At 38.6% G+C, this 20,678-nt stretch overlaps 1 protein-coding gene across 1 annotated transcript; it reads right to left on the bottom strand.

Moving 5' to 3' along the window:
* Positions 1–1,835: 1,835 nt before the first annotated feature.
* PECR (peroxisomal trans-2-enoyl-CoA reductase) lies at positions 1,836–20,155 on the bottom strand. Its single transcript, XM_069075094.1, is given in 9 exon segments — positions 1,836–1,861; positions 2,992–3,059; positions 3,061–3,103; positions 7,478–7,586; positions 8,275–8,371; positions 15,805–15,853; positions 15,856–15,885; positions 17,488–17,650; positions 20,096–20,155. Coding segments are annotated over 9 exon segments (645 nt in total).
* Positions 20,156–20,678: the final 523 nt, after the last annotated feature.

Raw genomic sequence — 20,678 nt, 5'->3', positions numbered from 1 at the left:
GCATCTCCCACTTCTAGATCTCTTAATCTTTTGATCTTCTTCATATTATCTTAACCACTAAGTGTGAGTGCCCCATAAGGGTCTGTCCTCAACCTAGTTTTAACCACTTACTTCCCTGAGGAGCTCCTCAACTTCCATGGGTTCAATTTTTACCTCTATGCGGAAAAATTTCCAAATCTACCTGTTCCTTTTTATTTGGATCTGAATCATTTCTGTACCCATTTCAAATTTCTCTTCTGAACTCCTGTCTTACATTACTAACTACCTTACCTTGCTCATAGTATGTTCTTAATATATTTGCTGATTTGAACTAATAAATGTCTAGATCCATCTCTTAAAAACTTGATAGAGATGAGAAAGAAAACAAATGGGTCTGTAGTTATTTATATTTTCTGGATAGCCTTTTTGTTGGTGATGATAGTGACTTTGCTTTTTTCAGTTGTTTTTCTCCTTTTTCATGTTATCATATCAATCCCCCAATGCTTTTAAAATTGTACCAACCTCAGTATACATTTCCTCCATAAGTACTTGGTATAATTCAGCTGTTCTTTGTATCTTCATCTGCTTTGCTACCATTTCCACTTCTTAATATAAAATTAAAGATGGAGTGTGAAAAATCCAAACATGCTCATTTAATCAATCAAAAAGTATTTATTAAGAGCCTACTACATGTAATGTATTGTCCCAAGATCTCAGATGCTGGTACACACACAAAAAAGGGAAAAAAAATCTCTATTCACAGGGAATGTAAATTCTATTGGATGGTCTCTGGTTTTGATTTGTATTTCCTATACTAATTACTGTGATTTGCACATAAATGTTTTCCTAAAAAGATATTAAAATAGGGGAGGCCAGTATATACATAAACACAGCAAATATAAATTAATAAATACAAATATGTGCAAGGTGTTTGAATATGAGGGAGCTTAGAAGGGAAGGCACTAGCAATTGAGATGGATCAGGAAAGGTTTCCTGTAGAAGATGGTGGCTGAGCAGTCTTAAAGAAAGAGAGGGACTCTAAGAGGTGGAAGTAGGAGGGGAGTGCACTCTAAACATTTGGGCTGGCTAATGCCAAAGCATGGCAAAGGGAGGGTGTAATGTTATGTATGAGGAACACTGAGAAGGCCAGTCTGATTGGATTAGAGTGTGAGAGGGGATTATGGTCCAATGAAGTTAAGAAGATAAGATGGTGCCACTTTGTGAAGGGGCTCAAAAGATAAAAAAGTTTTCTATTTTATTCTAGAAGCAATAGGGTACACACCAGAGTTGACTAAGTAGCAGAGTCATTGTCAGATCTGCTCTTCAGGAAAAATTACTTTGGCAGCAGTATATAGGATAAAATGATTGGTGAGAAACTTGAAATTGAGACAGATTGGGGTGGCTAGGTGGCAAGTGAATAAAGCACTGGCCCTGGAATCAGGAGGACCTGAGTTCAAATGTGGCCTCAGACACTTAACACAAAAACTAGCTGTGTGACCTTGGGCAAGTCACTTAACCCCAATGGCCCTCCAAAAAGGAAAGAAAGAAAGAAAGAAAGAAAGAAAGAAAGAAAGAAAGAAAGAAAGAAAGAAAGAAAGAAAGAAAGAAAGAAAGAAAGAAAGAAAGAAAGAAAGAAAGAAAGAAAGAGAAAGAGAGAAAGAAAAAGTTGAGACAGATAAAGAGGTTGCTATAAAAATCTAGGCTAGAAGCAATGAGGAAATGAACCACTAAAGTGGTAATTGCAGTAGTGAGAAGCGGTCAGATGTGAAAGGTGTTGTGAAGGCCAGATTTGGAACTTTGTTAATATGTTGTGCAAGGAAGAGTGAGGCACTGAGGATAATGCCAATGTCAAGAACCTAGGAGATTAGAAGGATGGTGGTACCTTTAACAGAAACAAGAAATTGAGAAAAGAAGGGGCAGGGTGTGGGTCAAGATAATACATTCAATCTAGAATTAAGGATGTCTTCAGGACATCCAATTTGAAATATCCAGTAGGCAATGGATGATGTGGAATGCAAGTGTGGGATAGAGATTGGAAGTGGATATATATCTGGTATTCATCTTCATTGAGATGATGTCAAAGGCCTTTGAGATAAAGAGTGAACTCCTGATGAAAATAATCTTATGGAAATGCTGCCATAATTGTTCCATTTTTTGTTATTTTCCTAGTTTTATTTCTAAATTCTCTCAAGATAATCTGACTTAGAACTCAAAAAAACTTTTCTTCAGGAAAATTTTTTCCAGGATTGTTTTTCCCTCCATGCTCTGCACTGATTTGTGCAAAACTCACAATTTTCTACCCTCTTTCTCTGTAACATTCTGCAAATGAACTTAAATCTTAAAATTGTATTATCTTTGGATACTGAATGTCACTATTTGGCAAAGATCCCAAGTATTGCTAAGGAGGTTTCAAGCTGTTTTAACTTTCCTTCTGTAATTTTTACTTTATGTGGGCCAAACTTGTTTATGCAATAGTGATGATCAATAGTAATGTCTTTTTCTTTACACAAGTCTCAATTATCAGCATCAATAGCCTGTTTTAATAGGTCATGATGGTGTTATCATTGCAGGCAGAGTTCTTCTCATTCTTATTTATTTTTACTTAGTACTGATTTTAAGCTTTGTTCTAACTAGTCAAACATTTTACTACACACAGAATTATTTTGGAGGCTCTATTTCTACCCACCATGTCAGTCAAGACAATCAACATGTGTTTAATACATCCTGATTAACCCAGACTAAAGAGAGAGAAAAATGATTCTCTATATAGCCAAAGTCTGCAAAGAGAGTTTATATTAAAAGGTAATTTCCTTTTTCAGATTATTTAGAATAGATTTAATAGTTTTCTTTTATTGTTTCAATGCCCTTTGAGAGAGAGAGAGAGAGAGAGAGAGAGAGAGAGAGAGAGAGAGAGAGAGAGATCTTAACACTTAAGGAATCATTTAACAAAATTTAAAAGCCCAAACAGTAAGGCACAAAGTTGTTCATCATTCATTTTTCTTTATGACTTACCTGGTATGTCCCAATTTGGGGAATATAAAGTATTACCACCACCAATATTCACTGTTTGTCCTGTAATATGAATCATCAGGAGATAATAAGAAACACACGATGGAGGAGATCTAAGAAATAAAATGTAATGATTTTATATTCATGTGTGTAATATGATATATAGATACATATCTATATATCTATACCTTTTCCTAGCTGCATGTATATGTACAAACGTATATGTAGCTATCTCACAGAATCGCAATTATAGACCGATTCTTATATATAATTTAGTACCACCTGCCTAAAACTAAATGCCCTCTATAACATCCACACAATTGCCTATGTGAACTATTTTAATTAATAGTTTTCTGAATACCATTTTATTTTTATCTAGCCTTCATTGCTAAAAAATTTTTCCTCATGTTGAAAATAAATATGATGTAGCTTCTAGGCCCATGACCCTACACATGCATATGGTTTCTACTTTAGATATTCCTTAATAACATATTAAAGCAAAATTCTGACTACATATGTGCTTTACGTATTGTAGCTATGCGTTGCTCTGTTGCTTTTGTCTCAATAATTGTGGAATATACTGAATAAGAGGGTAAAAGTAGAAAAGGTTAAGGCTAATTCTCTTTTTTTCTTTAGTATGCATGGAATCAATTGATGGTGAAATATGAAGTAGCAGAGAGTGGGGACTACCTGACTAAAATCAGATATGTGTATACATTCAATATACAAGATGGAAACAAAATGAGTTTTCATTTGTCATATATATGATTAATCTATAATATATGCATTATTACATACCTTTACTAAAATCTGATTATATATAGTGTTCATATTTTCTCATTGTGAAGCTGGCATTCCTTTTGTTCATGTATTGTGATAAAAATTTTTTGCTGTTTTCACATTTTTTTTAATGCTTTATTAACTTCTGATTTACATCATTCGTTTCCGCCAGACTTTGAGTTACAAATTTTCTCCCCATTTTCCCCCCCCATCGCCCCAAAACAGCAGTCCCACAGGATATCACCACCTCCAATCTGCTCTCTCCCATATTTTCTCCCATACTCATTTCAACTTTTCCAGTGGATCTCTATGCCTCAGTGCCTGTATATCTTTTTTTCTTAATAACATGTAAGATGGTATTAATAATAGTATACAGACACACACACACACACACACACACACACATATATATATATATATATATATATATATACATATATTAGAATATTTGATTTTAAAACTTTCAATTCCAGATTCATTTCCTTCCCTCCCCCCGCCACCCACCCCCACTGGGGAGACAAGCAGTTCAGTATAGGTTGTACATGTGCGGCTAATGTAAAACAATAACATAGTAGATGTATTGTAAAAGACTGACTATATTTCCTTCCCTCCTATCCCACCTCCCCTGTTCTATTCTCTACTTTGATCCTGTCCCTTTTCAAAAGTGGGTGCTTCCAACTTCCCTCCCCCCCAGCCTGCCCTCCCTTCCATCATCCCCCCTCGCATCCCCTTCCCCCCCTATTCTCCTGGAGGGTGAGATCCCCTATTTAGTGTGTATTTCCTCCCTCCTCAAGCCAGATTCAATAGGAATAAGGTTGACCCATTCCCTTTTGCCTTCCTATTCTTCCCCTCCATTGTAACCATTTTCCCTTGCCTCTTCTGTATGAGATAGTTTGTCCCACTCTGTCTCTTCCCATCTCCTCTCATATTCCTCTCACCTCTTAATTTCACCTTTTAAGTATCATCCCTTCCTGTTAAATTGGTCCCGTGCCCTCTATCTATGTATACATGTAAACGTATATACACACATTCACATATGTATTCATATGCCCACATACCCTCATATATATATATTTCTTATCCCTTCAACTACTGAGAAAAGTTTCATAAGTTACAATTATTGTTTTTCCATGTAGGAATGTTAATAGTTCAACTTTGGCCAGGTGGCTCAGCGAGCAAGAGCACCGGCCCCAGTGCCAGGACGACCCAGATCAAATCCGGGCCCAGACACTCAGCACCACACCCAGAAACAACAACCGGCCGCGCAACCCCGAGCAAGCCACTCAACCCCGATTGCTTTAAAAAAAAAAAGTTCAATTTTGATAAGTTCCTTATGATTTCTTTTCCCTGTTTACCTTCTCATGCTTCTCTTGCTTCTTGTATCTGAATGTCAAATTTTCTATTCAACTGGTTTTTTTCAGCAAGAATGCTTGAAAGTCCTGTATTCCACTAAATGACCATATTTTCCCCTGAAACATGATACTCAGTTTTGCTGGGTAGGTGACTCTTGGTTTTAATCCCAGCTCCCTTGACCTCCAGAATATCACATTCCAGGCCCTTCGATCCCTCAGTGTAGAAGCTGCCAGATCCTGGGTTATCCTGATTGTGTTTCTACAATATTCAAATTGTTTCTTCCTGGCTGCTTGTAATATTCTCTCCTTAATCTGGGAATTCCGGAACCTGGCTATAATATTCCTAGGAGTTTTCTTTTTGGGATCTTTTTCAGGAGGTGATCGGTGGATTCTTTCAACCTCTATTTTGCCCTCTGGTTCTAAAACATCAGGGCAGTTTTCTTTGAGAACTTCCTGGAGGATGCTTTCCAGGCTCTTACTTTGGTCATGGCTCTCAGGCAGTCCAATAATTTTTAAATTATCTCTCCTGGATCTATTTTCCAGGTCAGTGGTTTTTCCCATGAGATATTTCACATTGCCTTCTATTCTTTCATTTATTTGGATCTGTTTAACAGCATCTTGATTTCTCATAAAGTCATTAGCTTCCATTTGCTCCAATCTAATTCTGAAGCAATGATTCTCCTCAGTGAGCTTTTGAGATTCTTTTTCCATCTGGCAAATTCGACTTTTTAAGGCATTCTTCTCCTCATTGCCTTTTTGAGCCTCTTTTGCCATTTGAGTCAGTCTGTTTTTTAAGGTATTATTTTCTTCAGTCAGGCTGTTGACTCTCATTTCATAATTTTCTTGCATTGTTCTCATTTCTCTTCCCAATTTTTCCTCCACTTCTCTTATCTGCTTCTTAAGGTCCTCTATGGCCTGTAACCAGCTTGTATTTTCCTTTGAAGCTTTTGGTGCAGGAGTTCTGACTTCACTGATTTCCTCCTGTTCCATGCCTTGCTCTTTCTTATCCCCAAAATAGTAGTGTAATGTTGGAATCTTCTATCTGCTTTGTTTCCTTTGGCTGCTCATTTTGCCACTCAATGATTTGACTTTGGGGCTTTTTGCCACAGTAGGACTCTGCCACCAGACAGGGGAATTTTTGTCCCAAACGCTGGGGTTTTCTCAGCTGCCAGAGGTATTAGATGGGTGCCCTCTCTGAGGTCTCCACACGCAGCACACGCTCTGGCAAGCTAGACACACACCCCAGGACCTCTACCCTAGACTGCAATCCAGATCCAAGCAGGTTAAAGCAAGAGCGATTACCCCTCAGACTGGTGCTTGGTCCCCCTACACTCTGCAGGCCAGGAGCTGAAGCCACCACGTGGCGCTGGCTGGCTGGCTGGCATCTTAGCGGTTTCTCGCCCCGGGGGTAAAAGCCATGCACTCCCACTTACTGGGTCCCAAAGTCCAGACTGCACTGGCCTCTCACCTTGTCCTTCACATCTATGTATTGATAAATGTAGAAACGGCCACAGCTGCTGCTGATCTGGAGTCCCTCTGGCTGGCGGCTGGTCAGGCCCGCCCTGGGGCTAAAGCCTCAGCGTGATGCTGGGCTCGGCTCCCAGAGCGCTGTGCTGGCCGATTCCTGCTGGCCTGCCGGCCTGTCCTCAGCGGGAGGTTAGCTTCTCTGTGTCATTTTGTGGGTTCTGCAGCTCCCTGCTGTTTTCAAATTTACCTTAGGTACTGTCCCTCATAGCACATAAGAAAAGTCTCCCATCCATTCATTTAAACACACATGCTCCAAATTGCTGAATCCATTTTCTCAAGATAATTAACTTAGGGAAGCAGGATACTAGTTGGTATTCATAATTAAATGACGTGGACCCTGCCTTAAGAGCTCACTGATCTGAAACACTATATTAGTTGAGAAACAGCAATTTATCCCAAAAGGATTTGGTTGTGAAATGCATATGGTTTTGATAGTTTTCCCTAACTGCATCTGAAGGCACTGAAGACTTAGTGTCTCTTTTCTGTCTATTCACACAGACTAGTGTGAAGATCTTTTAATGACTGATTTCTGTCAACTGAGCAATTTGCATCCTAGAAGAGCTTATCAACCAAAAATTTTAGTGGATCTATTAGCTATTTAAAGTTCAATTAAAAATCGAATAGGAAGATGCTTCCTCAGCAATTCATTCTGCCCTTGCTCCCTTCCCCAATGTTCCTTGAAGATCTAACTTTCTATGCCCATATGAAAAGAAATGGGATAGAGAAAGTGAAGAAGGATGAGAGATGGGGGGCAAAAGGATAAGGGATAGGCATGGGGAAGAGAGGAACAGGAAGAGAGGGGGAAGAGAGACAGAGAAAAGAGATTATCTCCTCAGGAACACCAAATCTCTTAGCTGCACAATGTTGAAAGTATCCTTTAATTCTGCCCTTTTCAAAGTCTTCATAGTTGCTGAAGAATGTTGCAGAATAAATTATTTCCTTGGTTGAAGGACAAAAAGGGGAAATTTTTACAATTATAACCAAAGAAGTGTTGGGTTCCAGTTAGGACTATCAGCAAAGAGATGTAAACAGCAAAAGAGATTAGATATAGAAGTCCCCAGAGCTACTATTTATGCTTCTCAACAATATCATGTAAAATTTATCCTCTCTAAGTGGATTACTTACTAACATAGAAATCCATACCAACTAGGGTCTCCAACCTACTTGCCCAGGTCAACCAATAGTAAGGGTAAACAAGAAAAGACTATTTCTCAGTACTTCTAAGAAGAGGCATCCTAAATTAAAAAAAAAAAAAAGATCCAATGTCCAGATACCCTTCTCCTTTGAATGAGATTTATGTATGGGTCTTTTACTATACACAGAATATTTTCCTGCTACTTGACATGTTTTGTAGACATATCATTCTTCCTCCCTCCTTACCACTTTGCCTCCAGCCTCTCTCGTGGAGTTAAAGTCAAGGAAATGAAACACAGGAATGAACTAAAAAAATTCTTTATAAATTTTGTTGTACATCAAAGAATACTTTCACAATATGTAGAATCGCTATCTAACATATATTGCCTGATGTCCTATTTTGTAGTTAATATTAACATAGAATGTACCTATAACTAACAAGGAAAATGTATCAACAAGTGCACAAATTGTATACACATAACTTGTTACCTACTGGACTGATACAACTGATTCTTATTCCATGGCAAGACCATTCCATTGTCAAAGTTTTGCTCATATTTTCAACACCAGATCTTGCTGCTCCACTGTGCCTTTTAAAGAAAAAAAAATTTTAAGTTCATTCAATTTCCACTAATCATTCATATTTTCATGAAAACTAACTGGTGCACTAAGCCACAGAAGAACAGCTCAAATAAGTCACTCCTGTTTAAAAATGCTTGGGACAACACTACTACTTTTAGAAGATTAGAGGAAACAGTTTAGCATTTCAAGCAAGTTCCAAGAAGTTATCATGGATATCAAACGGTGTTAAAAGAAAACTCCTTAGGCACCACTCAAATTTATGAAAATAAGAAGGGAGAACACTCTTTAAAAGATATTGCATTAGGCATTGGGGACACATACTCAAAAATTAAAAGAAAAACAACTTTGATATTACATTTAGAGGTGGTGCACAGCTCATGGTTGGAGCTAGGAAATCTGATTATACAAAGTTATTTGATGTAAAGACACTCCCTTCCATATCTTCCCTCCAGGTAGAAAATGCTGGTAAGAAATAAAGACCAACTATGAGGTTAAGAGTAGCATAACTTTTATTGAAAAACAGAGAATTTAGGGTTGATATCCTTTAAAAAATGGCTAGGTGCTTCAGTTTTTAGTGATTTGTTTCATCTTATTATACCCAAAGATGTCAACTCAGTCTGTGACCTGGCATCAAATGTCTATCACTGTACTGTTTTTGCTTTATCTGAAGGATTTCATGACTACAAAGTCTCTCACATTAGACTGTTTCACTAAATTACTTTTTATGTAAGAAAAGACAATTTGAAAAAGAAGCAAAAATTGTACTTGAAAAATAAAAGACACAAACGTATTCCTTAAAAAGGGAACAAGTAATTAAAAGATAGCATTGAAAGCCAGATGGTGGAGAAAAAGCAGGGATTCAGCTGAGCTCTTCCAAAAATCCCAAAAACCTCAAAATAATGCCTCAAAACAAATTCTGGAGTGACAGAAGACACAAAAGAATGAGATAAAACTTTTTTTTCAGCCCAAAACAACTTAAAAGGTCTGCAGAAATGGTGTGTCACACAAGGGTGAGAGTAGAGCACAGTCCAGCACTGGTTGTGCAACAGCAAACCAGCAGTAAGTTTTGGAGGGGATTGAATCAGTGGCAGCAATGACAGTTTCTGGACCTCTCAGCCCACAGATGATGAGGGATTCAGAAAACTGTTCAGAAGGAAATTACAGGAGTCCTTTGAGCTTGCACCAGAGGCAGAACTCTATTGCATTGTCCATACTTTAATCTGGGTTGCAGCCCTGTGTCTCAGTCCCAGGGTTAAGAGGAGCATTAGTGCACCAGAGTTTGTGGCCACAAGGGAGGCAGGACCCTGTTCACAATTCCAGGCAGAAAAGAGCGATTGTGGTCACCCAGAGACTAGAGTACAGCTCAGGAAAGTAGTAAATACACCTCATCCTAGATCATATTTCCTTGGAAGAACCAAAACCTTACAGAACCTTAGAATTATCTCTGAAAAAAGCTACACAAAAATCCTGAGGCCTGATACAATGCCATCTCCACTCCAGAAGCAGAAATTCCAGTTTAGCACAAAATTAAAAGTCAATAAATTGGCTGGAAAAATGAACAAACAGCAGAAAAAATCCTCACCACAGAAAGTTAGCATGGGAATAAGGAAGATCAATGTACAAACTCAGAAGATAAAGTCAAGACTCCTATATTCAAAGGATCAAAGAAAAATATGAGTTGGCCTTAGGACATTGAAGAGCTTTAAAAGGATTTTAAAACTCAAGTAAAATAGGCAGAGAAAAAATTGGGAAGAGAAATGAGAGTGATGTAAGAAAATCATGGAAAAAAGAGTCAACAGCTTGGTAAAAGAGACATAAAAATTACTAAGAAAATATAACCTTAAAAAAACAGAATTGGTCAAATGATAAAATAGGTACAAAAATCCATTGAAGAGAAGAACTCCTTAAGAACCAGAAATGGCCAAATGGAAAAAAGAAAAATACACTGAAGAAAAGAACTCCTTTTATCCCATTTAATAATATTTTTCCCCAATAACATGTAAAGATGGTTTTCAACGTTCACTTTCAAAAGATTATAAATTCTAAATTTTTTCTCTCTCCCTTCCTTCCTGAAATGGCAAGCAATCTGAAATAGGCTACACATGTACAATCATATTAAACATATTTCCACATCAGTCATGTTGTGAAAGAAAAACCACAACAAAAGGGAAAAACCACAAGAAAGAAAAAACATAAAAAAAGAAAAAATAGTATACTTCAATCTGCACTCAGAGTTCATAACTCTTTCTCTGCCTGTGTATAGCATTTTCCATTGTGAGCCTTTTGGAAATCTCTTGGATCACTGTATTGATGAGAAGAGTTAAGTCTATCAAAGTTGGTCATTAGGTCACTTGCTTAGTTGGTCATTATGCTATACACAATGATCTGCTCAGTTCACTCAGCATCAGTTCATATAAGTCTTTTCAGGGTTTTTTTTTTTTTAATCTGGCTGCTCATCATTTCATAAAGCACGAAAGTATTGCATTACAGTCATATACCACAACTTGTTCATCTATTCACCAATTGATGGTCATTCCCTCAATTTCCAATTCTTTGCCAGCACAAAAAGAGCTTCTATAAATATTTTTGTACATATGGGTCCTTTTTCTCTTTTAAAAAATGGGCCAAATGGAAAAGGAGATAAAAAATCTTACAGAAGAAAATAATAATTTAAAAATTAGAATGGGCAAATGGAAGCTAATGATTCCATGAGATATTAAGCAACAATCAAACAAAATCAAAAGAATGGAAAAATATAAGAAAATGTGAAATATCTCAATCTAAAAAGAACTGACATGGAAACCAGATTCAGGAGAGATCACTGAAGAATTATTGGACTACCTGAAAGCCATGATTTAAAAAAAAAAAAAAAGAGCCTAGACATTATCTTTCAAGAAACTGCCAAGGAAAACTGCCCTGATATTTTAGAACCAGAGGGTAAAATAGAAACCGAAAGAATCCATTGATCACCATATGAAAGAGATCCCAAAATGAAAACTCCTTGTCATATTAAAGCCAAATTCCAGACCTCTGGATCAAAGAGAAAATATTGCAAGCAGCCAAAAAAATCCAAAATAACATGGGGTCATAGTCAGGAAAACAGAAGTTCTAGCAGTTTTTACATTACAGGATCAGAGAAGTTGGAATGATTACAGGGGGCAAAGAAGCTAGAATTACAACTAATTACAATCAAGAATCACCTATCCACAAAACTAAGTAGTTGAAATAGAGGACTCCCAAGAATTCCTGATGAAAAGACCAGAGCTAAATAGAAAAATCTGACTTACAAATTTAAAATTCAAGGGAAGTACTTAAAGGTAAATAGGAAAGAGAAATCATAAAGGATTCAAAAAGGTTAGACTGTTTACATTCCAACACAAGAAAATTATACTTGTAAATCCTAAAAATTTTCTCATTATTAGGGCAGTTATGGAGGAGTATTTATAGACAGATAGCACAGGTGTGAACTGAATATTATGGGATGAGTTCTAAAAAAATAAAATTAATGAGTGAGAAAGAGAAATGCACTGGGAGAAGAAAAAAGGGAGAGGTAGAATAGAGTAAATTATCTGACATTAAAGAGGCACAAAAGAGCTTTTATAGTGAAGGAGAAGATGGTGGAGGTGGGGGACATGTGTAGTGCATGAGCCTTTGTAGCAGCAAGCACCCCAGCATCCCCAGGGTGGCTGCCAGCACAGGTTCTTAGATCTGCTTTGTTAAAGGAAAGCAACTCAAAATGGGTTAACAAGCTTACTTTAATCAGTCAAACATATGTATCATTTACCTAGTTCAGGGGAAAAAGGTCAGCAGCCCGAACTTCAGAATATACAGACAGAATTATCAAGACAGAGAAACAGATCAAGTAGACAGATTTCCAAATTGTCCAACCATTACATCCATATCAAATCAACATCTGGGTTTTTCAAAGCCAGGGGCTCTTAACAATGGCTTCCCGGAGTTTCATCTGATCAAATTACAGAATACTTCTCAAAGTGAGCCCCAAAACAAAGCTACACATCAGGGCTTATATAGCCTTCTCCTGGCTCAGAGAATGTAACAACCTTATTGACTCACTGCCAATCAAGAAGTATCTACTGAAAAACAAGCCTCCCACCCCAGGCTCCAGGTGCACTTTAGCCTAGGGGCAGGGAAGATCTTAAAAATTTACATTCCCATTACAGCCTTCTCATCAGAGTTGGCTCAAAGAGGGAATAACATACACACTCAATTATGTAATTTATCTTGCCACACAGGAAAGTAATAGGAGCAGGGGAAAAGGCAGGGAGGAAATAAAAGGGAGAGAAGATTGGGAGAGGTAAAAGTCAGAACAAAACACTTTTGAGAATGGACAGGGTAAAAGGAGGAAGTAGGAAAAACAAGGAGTAAATAGGTGGAGGGAAATACATAGTAATCAAAACCAAAAAAAATGTTTTGTAGCAAATTTTCTGATAAAGACCTCATTTCTCAAATATATAGAAAAATATATAGAAAAACTCAAATTTATAGAAATAAGAGCCATTCCTCAATTGATAAATGGTCAAAGGATATGGACAAGCAGTTTTCAGAGAAAGTAGTCAAAGTTATCTATTGTCATATGAACATTTTTTCTAAATCACTATTGAGTAGAGAAATGCAAATTAAAACAACTCTGAGCTACCATCCTACACTTAACAGATTAGCTAATACGATAGAAAATCAAAATGACAAATGTTGGAGGGAATATGGTGAAATTAAAACACTAATGCACTGTTGGTGAAGTTGTATACTGATTCAGTGACTCTGTAGAGCAATTAGGAACTATGACCAAATGGTTATAAAACCTTTGACCAAACAATGTTACTAGAAGGTCTGTTTCCAAAGCAATAAAAAAAAGAAAAAACCATGCGTACAAAATATTTATAGTAGCTCTTTTAGAGACAGCAAAGAATTGGAAATTGAGGGAATGTCCATCCATTTGGGAATGGCTGAACAAGTGGTTGTATATGATTGTGAGGTAATACTATTGTGACATAAAAAATGACAAGCAGGATACTCTCAGTAAAACCTGGAAAGCCTTACATGAACTGATGCAATATGAAATGAGCAGAATCAGGAGGACATTGTACATAGTAACATTGTATGATGATCAACTGTGAATGACTTCGTTAATCTTAGCAATACAATAATTCAAGACAATTCTGAAGACAATCCAAGGCAATTATGATAAAAAATGCTATCCACCTCCAGAAAAAGAACTGATGGAATCTGAATACATATTAAAACATACTTTTATTTTACTTTTTAAACTTTTCTTTTTTTTAATGTGTTTTCTTTCACAATATGACTAACATGGAAATATATTTTGCATGAGTGCACATGTATAGCCTATATAAAACTGTTTTCCTTCTCAATGGAGAGGAGGGAAGGACAGAATTTGGAACTCAAAAAACTTGAAAAATGAATGTTAAAAATTATTTTTACATGTAATTGGGGGAAATAAAGAGTTAAATTTTTTAAATTAAGAGACTTCTTAGGAGACCCTTTCCCATCCCAGTCAAAAAAAAGCATTTTCAATTCATATCTGAAACATGAAAAGTTAAAAAGGTAGAAAAACATCTCAAGAGAAAGGACACACACTCCAAGTAGTACCTAAGGATTTCACAGATAATTCAACCTGCATCTATTGCAACACACATCAAAAAAGGACTGAAACCTTAGAAAGTCTAAAAAAAACTGGTTATCCTAGAGTCCTCTATGGATAGTTGTAATGCCAAGCAAAGGCAACTTCCAAGGCTCAGAATACCAGCATAGCTGCTCTCCATTTTATTCAGTGACAAATTAAGAACAAAGAAAATCAAAATACAGCATTCACCAAGTGTAATTCAATAATTTCCAAGTACTACTCCACCCCTGGACAGTACATTCATTTAATCAATCCCAAAGACCCTCTTCTCAAATGGAGATTAATTTCAAATCATAAACAAAGTACATTCATTTGGTCAGTCACAGAGCACAAAAAAGTCAAAAGTTTCCCACTCCTGGATCACAACTGAATTACAATTATCATCAGTTAATGCCAAGCACTTTCTCAAAAGGGGCAGTAGAGAGCACAAAGGCCATCTACCCCTGAGTTACAACAAGGTGAAGATATCATCACAACATTTAATACCCAAAGAGAGATCTTTTTGTCATCTTGAGGCAAGTGTTCAGCAATCTCTGTTCCTAGGGAGACAAAGCTTAACAAGGCCACAAGATACATTGTCAGTGTCCTCATTAATTCATTCTCTGTCTGCAGAACAGTCCTAGGAGCCCTGAAAACATTAGCAAGACCCTCTTCCAGGATTTCTGTAAACATATAACAAGAAAATCCTTCTTCAGAGCTTCTGAACCAACAGCAAGGTTCCAGGTCCTCTGTAACAATAGCACTGTTCACCAGTGGATGCAATTCACCCTCTGTCTGCAGAATAGTCTCCAAACCCCTGAACCAACAGCAAGGTTCTATGACCTCTGCAAAAACAGAACTTCCCTTCACCAATGAACAAATCTGGCAAAACAATATCAAAACAGACAGACAAAGTACAGGCATCACAGCCATGTCTCCTCAGTCCTTGGCAGCTCTCAAAAGTCCTGGGCAGCTCAAACTTGCCCTCAGCAATCCTCTCTCTCTCTCTCTGCCTCCATGATGCTGCTTCCAAAAATTCTTCTGCCTCTTTTCCTCTGCTTGTGACTCTCAAAAGACACTGCACCAGCTCCTCCCAATTCAGCCCTCTCTTTTCACGTCAACAAGTCCATCCCACAAGTGGGATTCACAAGCTCTGAGTTTTAACACTCAACCCAAAAACCAAGTCAATACAGGGGGATCATTAAATTCCATTACTATTACAATAGTTAACAAAGTAAATAATAGTGAGGAAAGGCAGGGTGATGATATGCACACTATGTCTATATGATTCTCAGAAAGGACATACATTAGATCATCAGAAATATCTGTGGCATCCATACATAAGGAGCCTCTAGAATTCACAACTATGAGGACTATGTCAATCCTTGACATATCCTTTGGTTACATCATCTTATACCTTATGAAAAAAAGCAATCCTATAAGAAAAGTGGACCTAAGGATGGTGCCAAGTGTATAGAAATACTTTAAAAGTATCTTCTTAAAGCCCAGAAGGAAAAAGAAGGCAGTCTTCTTTCTTTTTTTTTTTTTTTGTTTGGAGGAGGGAAGGCAGGGCAATTAGAGTTAAGTGACTTGCCCAAGGTCACATTGCTCGTAAGCATTAAGTGTCTGAGGCCGGATATGAGCTCAGGTCCTCCTGACTCCAGGGCCAGTGCTCTGTTCACTGCACCACCTAGACACCCCTAAGAAGTCAGTCTTAAATCACAAGAGGCATTAAAAATCCATTGAAAAAGAATATTTAAGCAGTCTCCCAAGAGAAAAGAAGGGTATAAAAATCCTTACATAACATTAGGAAATCCATTATTTAACACAGTGATGATGTTCACAATAGACCATGTTCCTTCATCCAGGACTTGTGAACTGTATAATAGACAAAACACAATCCAATTAAATCGTTTCCAGGCAACATGGGGTAATAGAGCAAGGAGTGACTATGAAATGAGATTATCTCAGTTCAAAGCTGTGCTCTGTTACTTGCTATGAAGAGTTGGATGAGATAACCTCTAACAAACCTTCCATCTGTAGATCTTTCATCCCAAGACTCTTATCCTGTCAAGCATGCTCTTTTTAGGATATCCAAACATCAAATCAATATAAATTAACAAAACACCACCACTTTTCTTCATAATATTCAACTAACTAGCATTTACATTATGCTTTAAGCTTTCAAAGTACTCTATATATGTCTTCTCAATTGATCTTCATAATCCAATGAAGCAAGTGGTATTAAATTCCATTTCACAGATGAAGAAACTGAATTCTAAGTCTCTTCTATTTAAATATAAGCTCCCAGCATGTAAAGGTCAGAATAAGAACTTTGATGATGATCAGCTGAATGACTTAGTTATTCTTTTTTTTTTTTTGGAGGGCAATTGGCGTTAAGTGACTTGCCCAAGGTTACACGGCTAGTTTTTTTGTGTGGGTGTTAAGTGTCTGAGGCCCGTCCTCCCTCTCTGGGGCCGGCGCTTTTACGTACCTCACCACCTAGCCACCCCAACTTAGTTATTCTTTTTCTTTTTTTTTTATAAGCAATCGGGGTTAAGTAACTTGCTCAAGGTTACATGGCCAGGTGTTTCTGGGTGGGTGCTATGTGTCTGAGCCTGGGATTCAATCACCAGGTCATCCCGACACTGGAGCCGGTGCTCTTACTCACTGAGCCACCTGGCCGCCCCTAAGCAATCGGGGTTAAGTAACTTGCTCAAGGTTACACGGCCAGTTATTTCTGGGTGTGGTGCTGAGTGTCTGAGCCCGGAATTTTGTTCTCCAGGTCATCTTGACACTGGAGCGGGTGCTCTTATTCGCTGTGCTACCTGGCCGCCCCCCCAACTTAGTTATTCTTAGCAATACAATGACCACCTAGTTCAGGAGTTGGCAAGCTGCAGTCTATGGGCCAAATCTAACCCAATCTGCTACCACCAGAACTTGCCTTCTCCCACTCTCTCCTTCTCCATTTACTCTATTTCAGTCCTTAGTGGAGACAGCAAATGACTGTTCCTGTGATTCTTAGCAAACTGTTGCTGGGCACAAAGACTGTTTAATTTATCATCTCCAAGTTAAATAATGCTATATAAGTTTATTCTTTTAATCTTTCCTTAGATAAAAGCCTCTTTTCCACATGTGTGGCTTCATTCTGATCTCTGACAGGACACAGTTCAAACCACCACACTAAGTATGTTTTGGGGATAGCCTCCATGTTCATTTCCTGAGGACCAGCCTAAGCCTGTCTGGAGGTATCCACTACCAGGAAGGCTGAAAGATGATGAATATTTTAGCTACTCACAAAGGCCATGTACTAAATTGTAGAGAGGCTTCAATGTACAACAATGTAGGGAACATTCACATTTGCAAAGTCAAACTTCATTTAAGAATTGGGCACCTTAGTGTAAATAATACTTCTTGGGGAGGGGGAGCTTATGATTTAAAAAGAAAGGCCTAGTGTCTCTGAATATTTCCCATCCCCATCTGCTTTGCAAAAGTGGAAAGTGTCAGTCAGATTGGTTTCAACCACAGCATTCCATCCCTTTGAAGTGATTGAGTTAACAGGAGATAAGAATTGGCCTCCTCCATTGTTCACCAGGAAATTGATCTTACCATGTACATCTAATGTAGATTTAACCAAATTGTTTACCTAAAACAACCATAAGAAAGTAAATTGGTCAATGGGCCTAAACTGTTACTGGTAAGCCAGTAAATAAGATTAGCATGATTGATGTCCCTTCACAATGGGTTGTCATTCCTGCTGGTTTGTGAGATCTTTGTTGAGATCCATTTGCACAGTTAGCTGGTTTTTAACATGAATTAAGTATATTTTTAATAACATTTAATAATAATTTAATAAATAACTTAATAAAAATTTAATTAAAAAAGACAAGTAAAATACTCAAGTCTCCAGAAGGGAGGAACATACTTATTGAAGGCTTTACAATAATAATTTGAATATAAGTCCATTTAAATTGACTGAATTTTCTCTTTAGAAACTTGAGAAGGGGCAATAAAAGTTAAGCAAGTGATCAAGTTTTCACAGTTAAAATTGAGAGCCTCTTGTCTTTGCATATTTCAATATTCCATAGAGTTGCATTTATATTTGTGCTCATAGGAATACTCATGGGGAGGGTGCAGAATAACCTTTGAGATTGTAATTCAGATCAGGCTGCCCATAGAGAGCTGAAACAGTTCAATTATACACCAGTTATCACTCCAGTCTTTTTTCTCCCTGCATTTCACGTGAGACTTTCATCCATTCTCAACACCTGACTGACTTAAGAAGGACAAAGAGAGGGCTATTATAAACAGAGATGAGTTTTTCGCATACATTTTGGAGGAAAACACAAATCTTTAAATTTGGTGAAATGGGTGATGCTTCTCTTTGAAATGATGCTAGAATCATTTCACAACCCACATTAACCCCAAACTGGGTGGACTGGTGACATTTCAAAGACACAGTCAAGAAAAGAGGACATTTCTCTAGATCAGAGGTGTCAAAGCTTGGCTCAAGGCACTCCCAAGTGTGGACAGAACTAGATTAAAATATAATTGGGAAATATTTAACAAAATCAATAAAAAATACAACATAGATCATGTTAATTTCTAGTTTTCTATGTCAGTATACAGGTTACAGGCATCCATTTGTGTTTGAGGTAGATATCCCTGCTCTCTGGTGTCTAGGATTTGAAAGTCAATGAAGAATGGAGGTCTTCTGATTCTTGTATTGAGTTTTCATGGCTCAGAGAAAATCCTCAACAGCTATTAAAGAGGAAACATGATAAGAAGCATTTCAAGAACAAAGTATAAGCTGAGTCTGATCCACTGCTGCAGTAAAAACTTATTGTCTTGGGGCGGCCAGGTGGCTCAGAGAGTAAGAGCACCGGCTCCAGTGTCAGGATGACCTGCATCAAATCCGAGCTTAGATACTCAGCACCACACCCAGAAATAACTGGCCGTGTAACCTTGAGCAAGTTACTTAACCCCGATTGCTTTAAAAAAAAAAAAATACAACTTATTGTCCTTCGGTAAGAGACAGCTGAAATCTGGGCTAAAAGGCTACCTCAGCCCTGCAGTTTTGTCTAAAAGGAACACTTTCACAATAAAGCATTTGGTCACCTCCTTTTATCTCTCCAGCCCTTCCATAGGGAATGTCTTCTCATTCTAATTATAAACTAGCCAGCTACTTGGCAAATACTCCCCCAGAAGCCTTCCCTTTCCTCCCTTGAAAGACTCTCCCTTTATCTACTGCTCTTTCTACTGTGAAAGTTACTAATTTATCCTAAATTGTGAGCAGGATGCTGCCAGTTGGCAGTGGACTATAGACACAAATGTTATAAAAAGTTAATTTTATAATCTCTGAAGCTGATGCTGCCTTCAGCTGTTTTTCCTTAGCATACTAATACAATTCCCTTTCAGTTTGGCCTCCTGCCTTTGATCGTCAGTCAATGGACCCCCTGCCAATATGCCTCTCCCAGAGGTCCTATTTCTCTCAGTAAAGAAACCTCCGCAACACCTGCCAACCACTGCCCTTCTCCCCAGTGACCCTCCAGGACCTGACCCTTCTTCCCAGTTTACCCTCCGTCCTGGTCCTTATCCTACTTTCTGACTCCAGAATTTCTGTCCCTCTTAAGCAAACCCTATCCCACTCCTCCCATCCACCCCACCCCAGTGCATGTCCCAGTAACCCCTCTCCTTCTTCATATGTCTTTCCCAGATCTTCTTCCACAGTGACCCCACTAGCCCCTTTCCTTCTTCTCCTAATGTCCCCTCAGTTCCTCTCGAACATCGTCCCCAGACCTTTCTCCATGCTCCCTCGACCCTCTCCCCCCAGGGTCCCACCAACTCCTTCTTTCAGGCCCTAGCCTTTCGCCTCAGTGCCTGTCCTCTCCCAGAGGTGCCTTGCCTTTACCAGTCTCCCTTCGAGGCATTTCTGCTCTCCCCTTTCGCCCTCAGCATTCTGCTCTCGCTCCACGGTTCCCCAAACTGCTCCAGCATCTCCCAGGGTCCTCGGTCCCAACTCTGTCCCTCCCTCTCGAGGTCCCCAGTTCTGCCCCCTTCACCCCAGCCCCGGCCAGGCACACTGACACACCTGGGTGCAGCAGCTCGGCGTTATAGCCTTGCAAAGTCCTGTGCCGCTGCCAGTGATCATAGCCACTTGCTTCTGTAACAACCCTGCAGCTAGGCAGCTCCTGCACTTTGCTACTGTCCCCAAGACCTGATTTCTCTCTGACCCACAGAGCGATTGCTCTCCGACCCGTGGACAGACAGGCAAAATGATCCACACCAGCCCCGCAGTCTGCCAGCCTCCTTAGGCGAGCTTTTTATCTTCCCCTAGTCAAGATTCGCAACAGCCCAGAGGTGGGTGGAAAACCCTGGGTGGGACCAATTCCCCAACCCCGCAGGGCCATCCGTTTAAACCCACTTTATCTCCTCCGGAGAAGAAAGATCCTAGGCCACGCTGCTCTCCCCCACTTTAGTGCTTCCTCTGCTCCGACTTCATTAGAATGGTCTATTAAGTTCTGGGGAAAAGTTGAGGTGGTTTTCACAACCCCTCTCTGTGCCCTCAGTTCAGGTGCAGCTGCTTTTTTTTTTTTTAACTTTGATGACAAGGAAAAGAAGGAAGGAAGAAAGAAAGAAAGGTAGGAAGGAAGGAAGGAAGGAAGGAAGGAAGG

Source organism: Petaurus breviceps, unplaced genomic scaffold (genome assembly GCF_028583685.1).
Source record: "Petaurus breviceps papuanus isolate PSGF00001 unplaced genomic scaffold, PetGlider_PUasm1.0 90903, whole genome shotgun sequence".
In the NCBI taxonomy this organism is placed as follows: Eukaryota; Metazoa; Chordata; class Mammalia; order Diprotodontia; family Petauridae; genus Petaurus; species Petaurus breviceps.
This window is presented reverse-complemented; position numbering and strand designations above follow the sequence as displayed.